Source organism: Tamandua tetradactyla, chromosome 4 (genome assembly GCF_023851605.1).
Source record: "Tamandua tetradactyla isolate mTamTet1 chromosome 4, mTamTet1.pri, whole genome shotgun sequence".
Lineage (NCBI taxonomy): Eukaryota > Metazoa > Chordata > Mammalia > Pilosa > Myrmecophagidae > Tamandua > Tamandua tetradactyla.
This window is the reverse complement of record NC_135330.1, coordinates 63921735-63933964: the sequence shown is the minus strand read 5'-3', so window position 1 is coordinate 63933964 and position 12230 is coordinate 63921735. Positions and strand designations below refer to the sequence as shown.

The 12230-nt window shown below is 38.7% G+C and overlaps 2 protein-coding genes across 14 annotated transcripts in view; one reads left to right on the top strand and one right to left on the bottom strand.

The window, feature by feature from the left end:
• The window catches only part of SRGAP2 (SLIT-ROBO Rho GTPase activating protein 2), a 262852-nt gene extending 262395 nt beyond the window's left edge, over positions 1–457 (bottom strand). For 3 of the 10 annotated variants that reach the window (XM_077157601.1, XM_077157600.1, XM_077157599.1), the window contains exon 1: positions 247–408. The gene's annotated coding sequence lies outside the window, so the exon portion shown is untranslated. Of the gene's footprint in view, positions 1–246 lie in introns of all 10 variants that reach the window. The other 7 variants (XM_077157593.1, XM_077157591.1, XM_077157595.1 and 4 more) reach the window with 7 other exon arrangements.
• Positions 450–10705, top strand: FAM72A (family with sequence similarity 72 member A). Of its 4 annotated transcripts, XM_077157604.1 has the most exons (5): positions 453–661; positions 1786–2054; positions 3537–3614; positions 5949–6073; positions 9583–10705. In XM_077157604.1, the coding sequence occupies exons 2-5, from the start codon at positions 1903–1905 to the stop codon at positions 9675–9677; spliced, it is 450 nt and encodes a 149-aa protein (XP_077013719.1). In that variant the 5' UTR covers positions 453–661; positions 1786–1902; the 3' UTR covers positions 9678–10705. The 4 variants fall into 4 exon arrangements, with proteins under 4 accessions (XP_077013720.1, XP_077013721.1, XP_077013719.1 ...); XM_077157603.1 differs by having other exon boundaries at positions 453–2054; XM_077157605.1 differs by lacking the exon at positions 3537–3614 and having other exon boundaries at positions 450–2054.
• The last annotated feature ends 1525 nt before the right edge of the window (positions 10706–12230 follow it).

Below are 12230 nucleotides of genomic sequence, written 5' to 3'. Positions count from 1 at the left end.
GTGCGGTGAAAGGCGAAGAGAGACGCAGCCCTGAGAAGTATTATGGGCTGTACTGGGAGATTTGGAGAGGGTCTGGGAGGGCGGGGGGTGGGGGGCGGGAATCTAAGGGATTCCGGGCGGCACCACTAAGGCAATGCCGCAAGCGGCATCAGCGCCCTCTCCTTCCCGCCTCTAACCGGATTTGTTCAGTCAAGACTCCTGCTCGGCGGACTGGAAGAAGAAATGTTAGAGGGAAGGAGCCTTTACCTGGCTCTGACGCGACGGGTCCCAGGCCCCCGGCTCCGGTTCCCACTCAGCTCTCCACCCCTCTCTTCCCCGCCACCCGCTTCTACGCAGCTCGGCCACCTACTCCCCAGCGGAGACTCCGCCAACTCCGCAGGACCCCGCCGGGAAGCAGAACCCACCCCCTCGCCAATCACCGCCCGTTTTCTACCGATCGATGGGGACATTAGCCAATAGGAATAGCTGATCCCGAGGAGGCCAGGAATGAAGAGGAAGGGCTGGAGAAACTTGGAGGTGTGACTAGTATTACCGAGGCGTGGTCACAGAATAAGCTCCTCCTCGGGTTGTCGAACCCAAGAGGAGAATCGATGGGAGGGATTAAGATGGAACCAACAGCCAAACACAAACTCCTGAGAGAAGGCACCACCAATTGGACCGGGTAAGAGAGGTGGTGCGTTGCGGAGAATTTTAGCCAACGGAGAGTAGAGACCGGAGGGGAATGTAGAACGTCTTCCAATAAGAAGCGCGAAGGGCGTGCCTTGTCAGCTTCACTATGGCGGGAGTAGGGATTTGCCCAAAGCTCCGCAGCTAGCCAATGAGACCAGAGGAGGGGCCAAGCTCGACCAACCACAGAGCCGAACTAATCTCGGCACCGTTACTGGGGCGGGGCGGCCGGTCTCCAGGCCACTAAGATCTCAACAGGGGAAGGCCCCAGAACCTTCCAATACGCAACGTGGGCGAACTTGAGTTCTCCCAATCTGGGCGCGGCGTTGGTAATTCAAACTGACAGCCGGTTGGAAAGGCAGAGAAAGCGGAAGAGGGAGCAAAAAACGCCGTGCTGGGTGACCGAGCCCACAACGCCGACTGAGACCCCTCAAAGTGACCCCAGCCCGCCCCACCACCATCACCGCGCGCATCGAGCGGCCGCTCCGGGGGAGAGCTGCGGGGACGGCGGGGGTCACTAAGGGAGAGGGGCGGAGAGGGAGTACGCGAGAGCCACGGCGCGAGGGCGAGCACGCTGGGGGCTGCCAGGAGAGAAGTAAAGCGAGGGGCCTGCGAACGAGCAGAGCGGAGGAGGTTCACGGGAGAGAAAGGGAGGATTGAGAACCAAGGATCGTACCGGTGGGAAAAGCTGAGGGGACTTCTGAATCTTGGGAAGAAGAGAAAGATTTCCAAAGAAGAGGCGTGGGTAGGGACGCTTAAACCACGATTCGAGAGAGGAATTGGAGTGCTCCAAGGGAGGAGCTTCATGCTGGGAAAGGGGACGTCTTAAAAGGGAAGATTTTTGAAGGAAAGGTATTACTAGGGAAGCTAAGGGAATTGCCGAAGCGGCGGGCGCTAGGGAGGAAAGGATCTGTTCTGATAGAGGAAAAGAAAAGCTGTAAAGAAGGTCCCGAAGCCCTTTGCAGCTTGCCTCCTCCCCACTTCAAACTCTACTCCCTTTCCATAAAGTTGAAAGGAAAGCCAAATTTGCTGCTTCTTCCCTGCATCTACTCAATAAATAATTACCTTTACCCTCTCACCGGGAAAACAGAAAAGAACGCATTTCCTTCTCAATTTTAGGGCTTAGAAAAGCTGGAAGCCTCATAACTTGATCTTCAGCCTAAGGGAACCAAACCAGGCAGGGTACTGCTCTTGTTTACTTTTCAAAATCCCCCACCTCATCCTTCCTGAGACGCCATGTCAACCAACAGCTGTAGTTTCAAGGACCGGTGTGTGTCCATCGTGTGTTGCAAATTTTGTAAACAAGTGCTCAGCTCTAGGGGAATGAAGGCTGTTTTGCTGGCTGATACTGAAATAGACCTTTTCTCTACAGACATTCCTCCTACCAAGTAAGTCATGCTAGTGGCGGGCAACGGTAGCCTTTAAGTGGGAAAAGTGTACGGCTTGGACCTCTGGGAGTCAACAAGGAGGTTATCATTTTGGTGTTCCAGCTAGTCCCAACCGTCTGATAACCCCTTGGTGTATAACTAAGTGGGCAGACTGTCTGGACAAAGTCTGTGGTTTGGCCAAAGTGGCCAATCCTGATGTAATGCTTCTAGGTCAATTATAGTCATGTGACCACATATCCCTTGGGTTGGATCTGGCGCGGTGCCCTGCCCAGCCACCCTATCTCTCTGGAGCAAGTCCATGACCTGTTCTCTAGGGAAATTCAGGCACGGTTTTCTGGGCTGTTGGAGAAGAGAGGCCATTTAAGTTTTTTGGTTTTTCTTAATCCATAATATTTCACACCAGAAACCAGTGTTTTCTATCATTATCTACAATTAGCTTGCTGAATCAGATCCATGTCCATCTATTTCAGTATTCTTTTCCAAACTTTTTCTGAGAAGAATGGGAGACAGATTTTATGGAATGAAAGAGAAAATTAGCCCTTAACCCTTGCTCCCTTAAAACCTATTTTAAATACGTTGCACATAATTAAACTCTTTTAAAATTCTTTTTCAACCACTTTTTTAGGGTAGAGTCCATAAGAATTTGCTCAAATGTACCTTTTTCCAACTCTAAAAGGTAGTTTCTCTTTCCATAGTCAACATATACATATGTGCTCTACGTGATATTCAAGATTTAACTTTTTATTGAAACTTTATCATTAACATAAAAGGATAATTAGCCAAAATATAGGTGGACAGTTCAAGTTTTTACATGCAAAACCAAGAGAAGCAAGCTAATAACCACATTTTTAAAATGAATTTCATAAGAATTTTTTTAATCTTTAAAATATACCCAGTTAAAACTGTTTACTCTTCCTCCCTTGAAGTCCTGGTTTGAATTGGTTTAAGTGAAGTGTTGTCATGCCTAACAGCAAAGCCGAAGGCTCTTCCCTATTGCAGAAATGAATGAGTTAAAATTTTGTGCTTGCATATGTACGGCAAAAAAGAAAACACTAGACAGTAAATATAAAACTTACTATTGCAAGGTTTCTGTGATTTATTTTCTAGTGTTTTTTCATTTTAATAACAGTCTTTCATACACTTAAGAAATTAACCCACTCATCTTTGCAATAACTTTGGTAAGTAATAAGGCATTCATAAAAAGAGCTCAGATAGGTGAATGAGGTCTTTCCTATTATCCGTTCTCCTTTGTAGGAGTTACAGTGGTGGATTAACTTGCTTTAAATATGTGTGAATTAATAAACACACAAGATTTTTTAAATGGAAATTTTATCAGCTATTTATGGTAAGCTCACAAATATTAACTGACTCTTACAAAATATGCTATGGCTATGCAAGTCTCAGCTTTTTAGGTCTACAAAACTTGTGTAAAAATCACAATCAAAAGTACATTTGTGTATTTCTACACTTTTTCCTCTCCAGTGCAGTGGATTTCATTGGAGGATGTTATTTCACTGAAATCTGCAAATGTAAACTGAAGGACATCGCATGTTTAAAATGGTAATTTGTCACAATATTTTACATAGCCCTGGGTTTGGAAGATGGATGTTGATGCTGAAGCACAGCATCAATGGGCTGCAATGAGCACTCATTATAACCTATGCAATTATCCATTAAAAAAACATTTGTTTCTTAAAACAGTGAAAAAGGGTTTTATGATACTTTACATTTGTATATGATTTTACAATTTTTTGAAATGCATTCACAAATGTCACTTTAAATTTCGGAACAAGGCAATGTAGTTTAGGGGGAAAAAAACACTTGGATTTACAGTCATAGAAATTAGGTTTGAGCTTTGGCCCTCCCTTACTCTCTTTGTGATCTTTGATAAATTCCTTAAACCTCTAAACCTCTATTTCCTTATTTTAAAATAAAAATTAAAATGTATTTTTAATTTACTCATTTAGAGTTGCTATGATAATCAAGGCAATGTCATTGGCCTTTGGAAATTATATTCTAGCAGAAAGACAATGAGATATTTAAGTAAATAAGATATTTAAAATGATGGGAAATGTTCCAAATGCAATAATAATAATAATAATAATTGATAGAGAATAATAGAGGTTGGGAGGTGGGAGAGTGGACAAGGACTATTTTAGATAACATGTTTAGAGACACAGTCGCATGAGGAGGGAACATTGGAGTTGAGTTCCAACGAGTGAAGAGCCAGAGGGACAATATTCTGGGCAGAAGGACCAGCGAATGCAAAGAGCCCAAGCAAAAAGAAGCTTAACATGTTTAAGGAATAAAAAGATGATGGCCAATGTGGCTGAGACATTGTGGGCATGGGGGGAGAGTAGTAAAAGTTATTCAAAAGGGTCAGAGACTAGATAGTCTAGAGCAGTGCTACCCAATAGAAATATAATGCAAGGCACATATATGATTAAAGATTTTCTAGTAACCACATTTTAAAAAGAAACATGTGAAATTAATATTAATCGTATATTTTATTTTCCTCACTATATCTGAATATCAGCCTTTAACCAACATAAAACAATTATTGAGGAAAGACTTTGTTTTATTTTTCTGTTCTTAATCTTTGAACTCTTATTTATGTTTTTTACACTTACCGCACATCTCAATTCAGGCTAACCACAGTTCAAGCGCTCAGTAGCCACGTGCAGTTAGGGACCACTGTTGTAGGGAACACAGATTTAGATCTTGGTTTGGAATTTTGTTTTTGTTTTTTGTTTTTGGCTAATGGAAAGACTCTGAAGGGAATTTAACAAGGGAGCGAAATAATCTGTTGTGCCCTGACTAGAATGCTAGCTCTATAAGAATTAGGACCTGTTTTGTCCACTGCTCTAGCTAGCCCTAGCATCTAGAGCAGTGCCTGGTGCATAGTAGGTGCTGAATAAACATTAATTGAATAATGAAAATAGATGATAATTAAAGCCAAAGATTTACTCTTGCAATATAGTCTTACAAATAACTGTCAGTCGAATCCAAGAACAACTTTTGCTCTCATTTGTCCTCCAAACAGATTATGATTAGAAGATGTATTTTAGGTGGGCTGATACCTTTTACAGTATCCTGTAGAGGACCTCACAAAAATGTCTGCCTCCCACATCACAGAGGGTGGGACCAAACTATAATAAGGATTTTTACAACTCAAAAGAATAAATAGTTCATGTTGCCGTTTTAAAGTATGTGTTGGCCAGCAAAAAAAAAAAAAAAAAGGCATTAACTAAAACATTCCCTCCATGTTAACTCTGTTTAATATGTGACCAGGTAGTAGAACAATTTCTGAAAAAATGAGGTACTTATTATCAGCTGTATAATACTAAAGGCAGTAAAAACTTCTGCAACTTTCATTAGAGGCTGTGGATATGCTTTATTTCTGAATTCCTTCAAAACACTGAAACTAAAATTAGAGCAGCCAGCTTATGTTTAGTTTATAGGGACTCATGCTGTCTTCCTACTCTTCCATCTGTTGAAACAGTTTTTAGGTGCTGGCGTGGAACTAGAACATGTAAGAACCCAATTAGCCACAGTCTTGGAGATAGCAAAAATTTTGAACCCGCAGATCTTAAGTTTAATATATTTTGTCTGTACAGCACATCACAACCTTATGGCATCCAGAAGCCATCTTCTGAAGGGAGAATGAATGTAATAAAACTAGCAAAGAAATGTGAGGATATATTAGTATTCTTTACTTAACTTTAAAGACTGTTTTCTTACTTGATAACTCCCATCCCAAAGGTCTCAGCAATGGAGGTGGCTAAGAGGGTGTGAGGTCTAAATTATATGGACTATCCATTTACATTAGCACATAAAATAGTTAAATGGCCAGATATTATATGGCGTCTAACAACATTTACTTTTTTTTTTTAGTGGGAACATTGTTGGTTATCATGTGATTGTTCCATGCAGTCCCTGCCTTCTCTCCTGCAACAACGGACACTTCTGGATGTTTCATAGCCAAGCAGTCTATGATATTAACCGACTAGATTCCACAGGTAAGAAACAATAGACTAGACTTTAACATTTGTCTATCCATACCTGAGTGAAACTCCCAATAGATCATTTCAGGATTCCCTCTGAGACCTTCTTAGCTGGGTTGGATCAGCTAGAGTGCGAATTTCAAATTTCAGTCCCTTTCCTCAAACATTCACATATGGAGACTATTAGCCAAAATTCAGTGCCAATTCTATGTTCATCATTGTATTTAAATGCTCAAACTTGACTGAATTTCTTGGTCTTTTAAAAATTAATATTTTATTTGCTCTAAACTGCTGCCTTGATACATATTCTGATTCCAGAGAATTTTTGAAGAGTTTGGATTTGATAGTCACTTTGTGGAGGGTGGAGGGGAAGGGGAGGGGAAGTCTCAGGTAGAAGGTTGCAGAGGAGGAGGACTAACTAACCTCTCCATTTGATGATGATGCTTAAAAATAAAAAGAGACGTTTGACATCTATATAGTAGTTTATCATAGAATTTTAGTCAAGGCAAATATTTAACACTAATATGTTATTTTAGTAAGAAAATAATTCCCTAAAGGGTATTTACAGAATACATTTTATGTTGTTTGGAGCCATTTACTTTTGTTACAGGGCACGTGTTCTCAATGTCTAATATATATTTACACAACAGACTAGTTGACGTTGAAGAACTTGGCAATATAAGTTGGCAGTAACACTCTCAAGTTTCTGGTTTGTTTTTAGTTGTTATTTTAAGGAGAAATTTTTAAAATTAAATTAACCCTGTGTAAAATACAGGATTCCCATATACCATCCTATTATAAACACCTTGTATTGGTGTGATACTTTGCTGCAATTGATTAAAGCACATTTCCTAATTCTACTATTAACTGTATTCTGTGGTTTAAATTAGAATTTCATTGTTTGTGTTGTGCATTTCCATGGATCATTTTAAAATTTTTTATTCTAGTAACATAACCCTCAGATTTTTAAAAGGTATGTTTTGGGTTTCCTCAGAACTTAAAACATATTCCTTTTTCTTTAGGTATGATTTATTTCATTGACCAAAGATCATACATTGCAAGCCAGGTTGTCAGGGTGTTTAAACCCTCCAATTATGCTTGGGTTTTTATAGACTGTGATTTGTTTTTTCTCCCCTGGGTTTCAACTGTGGCTCTCTCAATCCATCATTTGGGGGTCTGAATTTAAGACTCCAGCATGTTAAGAAGGCCATTTTCAAGCAAGGGCTTATCTGAATCCCTATAAGTGGGATATAGGCTCCTAGTTTAGATCTCCAGTTTTATATTTGTTTTGCTCATGGGACAAATTAAAGGAAGTTTCTGCTTTGATACTACTTTTCCTGCTTCACAGAATTCAAAACACAGGGTGGAGATTTTTCTATTTTGATTTTTTTTAATATTTGTCAATCTTTCAAAGATAAAAGCCCGGCATTCTTTCATTGACATTGAATCTAATCCATAAGAAACAGATGTATCACAGGATTTCCTTCCTCCCTTCTTAACAGAAAAAGGAAGGTACTGCTTCTGTCAGATCCAATCTCTTAGTTTATTTTTCCTTCTTTGAACCAATTGTGGTTAGTGGCTTCATGTCTCTAATATTATCTCCAAGAATATCAAACTTCTCCTTTTTAACCCTAATATTGTGATTTAAACAAGATTTTCTAGATGCTTGATATAAAAGAGGGTTTCTAATGGCATGGGGGCTGTTCTTGAAGCACCTGAATCTGAGGCATCAAAGAATATATAAACAAGCTTTATAATGTTCTAGAATGTTTAAACTGAAAAGGACCCCAAGAGTTCTGTATACTGATCTAGCCTCCACATACAGACCTGATTTCCAAAAACCTTTCCTGAGAAGTCTTGGAAAACTTCACCTCACATTTCCAGGATTGGCAAATGGTCTCAAAGGCAAGCAACTTCAGTTTTTTCATTCACCTTTATCAGTTATAATTTTCCCTTAGATTTTGGCCTGGTAATTCTTTACTATCCTGCTAGCTCTTTTATGCCATGTTACTAGAAGTAGAACACCATTCATTCTTGGGGGAAAAGTTGTGTTTTTGGATTTTTTATTATAAAACACAAAAATTACAGAAAATAAAATACTAGCCATCTATAAACCACCAACTTCCATAAGTTGCTAATTGCTTGCTTGATTAAATTCCAGTATCTCTCTCAGCAAAGAGAAACAATTATTTACACTATTTCAACAACGCAGCAATGCACGTAACCGTACATGTCTTCTTAGGCACCTATGCAAGATGGGCAGTTAAGAGAAAGGGATGAGCAATGGGCTATATTTGCAACCTTTTTTTATTCACACATGGAATACTCTACAGAAATAAAAAAAGAAATACACTAACAGAGCTAAATCTATACATATCAACATAGGTAGATCTCAAAAATATAATATTGAGTGAAAATGCAAATTAGAAAAGATCCATATAGTATGGTATGTAAACATTTTAACTACACAAAATAATAATATATATTATCTGTGGTTGAATACATTTGTAGTAACAATAGTAAAAACAGCCATGATGTGTATTAGTAATGACGGAAACTGGATTCAAACCAAATCTTGAAACCCTGGCTCATTCTATTTCACCATGCTGCTGCGCTCTCAGCGTGTGCAGAGTGTGTCTCAGAGTATCCAGAGTCGCTGGGTCATCCTACACAAACAACTGGATACCTGATGATTTGCTTTTGTTCCTTTTTGAACTTCATTGGCTCTCCTACAGAACAATTAATAATGAGATTTTATTTTTTAATTTAATGCTTTCAGTTTATAATTTAGCATATATCCAGAATAAACCATCCCATTATCCTGTAGCACATTTGGTCTTTTACTGTATACCTGTGCTGGATTCTTCGATATGAAACCTGACTGTTTCTTCTCGATGAGGCTATAGATAATTATTTTATTTATTATATTGATTGCTACAACTTGATCCTGAAGTTTACAGCTCTACCTTACAATGTTCCATGGCTCTGGACTGAAACCTACCTATATCAAAGCTTGAAATTCATAATATAACTGACTCCAAATCCTTGGTTTTTTTAATCAGAAAAAAAGGCACCAGCAACTTCAATGCTTATTGAAGAGTTGAGGAGACTTATTTTTTAAAAAAAAACCTTCTCTGCACTCTCCAAAGAGGAGGCACTTAATCTAAAAGAATCTTATGAGATCTTCATTCTTAAAGATCATTAAATTAGAAGAGTGTCAATGTAGAGTGATTATGACAGTTTAGCTAGAAGCAGGATTTGAGTAAATGGATATCTGAGATACCTTTGAGTTCTACGACTCTAGAATTCAAGCCATGGCTTAAACGTTGTAAATACTTTGAATGTCCCAAATGAAAACAAATTTAATTTTAGATAATTTTACTTGGGGTACATTCTTTAATAGCTTTTCTTTACTGCTGACAACCATGATTGAATATGTGAATGTTAATATGTAAGGTTTCCTATATTACGTTCTGTTTGCAACAGGAAGCGACATTAATTGTTTTATGACATTTTATTTTCAGGTGTAAACTTCCTACTTTGGGGCAACTTGCCAGATACAGAAGAGAGTGCAGATGAAGATGTGTTAGACATCTCAGCAGAAGAATGTATTCGATGAGTGGAGTTATGATATAAATAATACTCAAACTTTTTCCTATTTAAAATATATATTAATGGGTCAACTTTTAAATTGTTACTATGAATTTGCCAGTGATTTTTTTTTTTTTTTGGAAAGCAAGAATGGGCATTTGTTGATTTATTTGCTATCTTAAATTAATTACCTCACTTTAATTTGAAACAATTTAGTTTTCTTCTTCTACTTCTGCTTTTTCTTCACTGCTTACTACTCCACCTGCTACCAAACTAACTCCTCCAGGTCCCACCCTAGTTTAGGTGTGTTTTAAGTTCAAATAGGAGATTCTTTCACATGTCACTCAAGCTACCTCCTAATCTGAGAGAATTTTTCTTAAAATTTGATGACAGATACCATTAGTTTTACATTCCTGAATTAGGGCATGCTATTATTTACACATATATTAATGAATAATGCTCAACTGAGCATTAACAGAAGATTTTTTAATAGGCTTTTGGGTTTCCATGGGTACTGGTTGTCCTAACTACTTTAATATAGAGCAAGATTTTGTGAATCAGCAGGTAGAATAAATTGAAACTTTAAAATAATGGAGGAATCTTCTTTATTCTGCAGCGTGATGTTAGATAAATAAGTTGGTCAGAAAATTATCAATATATACTGTTTATTGATATTATTTATATCCATTTTTTAAAGCCATTACTAGTATTTTATTATGAAAGCCAAATAAATGAAACCCTCATTCTTTACATTACCCCATCCCTTTGGTCTTTCTCTATAAATAGCATATTTTAGATGAGTAGTCCCAACCCTTAAACAGTAAAAAAACTAAAAAGTTGTTTGCTAAGCCATTGTACATTGAAGAGTTTTTGTTTTGTTTTGTTTTGAAGGTGCATTCAGGGTCACAAAGTATTAGGAAACTGAGATAGTGTTGGTTTCTTGTTTTATGTACAGTTAAATTCAGTGTGTCTCTTTAGCTAATATCTGAATGGTAGGCATTTTGTCAATAGTGATACCAAAGCAAACTGAGATGCAATTTTGTAAATAAAGTTTTTCTGAACATGACCTGCCTTCCTTTATTTTTTTTAAATTATGCTCGTTTTTTAAGCCTAAAAATATAGAGAGATAATATATAAACAATACACACTAACATTTATTGTGTGCTTACCATGGGCCAAACACTGTTCTAAGCGCTTTACACATTTAACTCACTTATTCTATACCATGAATTCATGAGGTAGATACCTTTATTATTCCTTTTTTGTTGATACAAGATACGAAGCACAGAGAGGTAATTTGACCAAGGTCACATAACTGGTAGCAGATGTAGCCAGATTCAAAGTAAAACTGACCCTCAAGCTCCTGCTCTCAGCCTTTATGCTGTACCTCTCGACCACATCAAGACATGAAATCAGTATAATCTCATTTTCCCAGGATGCATGTATGCTAGGTGAGGGCATAAGTTACTGATTTTGAAGTTCAGCAAACTCATTCTGGGTCATAGGGTATTAAACTTGTGGACATTGACAGAATCATCTGGTGTAAGCTAAGGTAAAAGCTGCTTAATGAAATGCTATTACTAGTGCGCTGGTTTAAAACTGTTATGTACACCAGAAAAGCCATGTTCTTCCAAATTGTTCTTGTGGGTGCAGACTTGTTGAGAGCAGAACATTTTGATAAAGTTGTTTCCATGGAGATGTGGCCCACCCAATTCAGGGTGGGTCGTAATCCTCTTTACTGGAGTCCTTTGTAGGAGAATAAAAAAACAGTAAAAGCCTAGAGAGCCCAGAGATATTTAGAGAGAGATAAGAAATGCTCAGTGACATTTTGGAGAAAGCCAATACAGAGACCAGAGAGAGAAAAACATCCCGGAGATGCTAAAAGTGGACCTGCAGAGCACAGATTACTCAGACAAGTATCCCTAGAGGATGAAGCAAAGACCCACAGAAGCTCAAAGAGAAAGTCACTGGAATCAAAGCTGAAAGGAGCGAAGGACCAGCATATGCCAGCCATGTGCCTTCCCATGTGACAGAAGATTCCGGATGCCATTGGCCTTTCTTCAGAATCAAGATATCTTTTTCTGGATACCTTAACTTGAACACTGTTACTGCCTTAGAACTGTAAAAATTTGTAGCCTAATAAATTCCCTTTGTAAAAGGGAATCCATTTCCGGTATATTGCGTTCTGGCAGCTTTAGCAAACTGAACCAACTAGCTAGTATCTGGAAAACTTTTCAAAAGTCTTTTGTGACTGTGATTGTGAAAACTTTGTGTCTGATGCTCCTTTTATCTACCTTATCAACAGACGAGTAAAACATATGGATTAAAGATGGATAATAGGGAGAGATCCAAGATGGCGTCTTAGTAAGGTACATGCGTCTTAGTTCCTCCGACTCCAAATCAACTAATAGGTGAACAGAAACAGTACAAAACAACTCCCGGGGCTACAGCAGGGAATGGACACACAGCGTAACCAAGTCTGGGCTGGCTAGTCTGACTGCGAAACTCAGCTGCGGTGAGTGAGATCCCCGAGCGGCGGGCGATTTCCCGAGCAGCCGCAGCTGCGGCGGTCCGAGCTAAT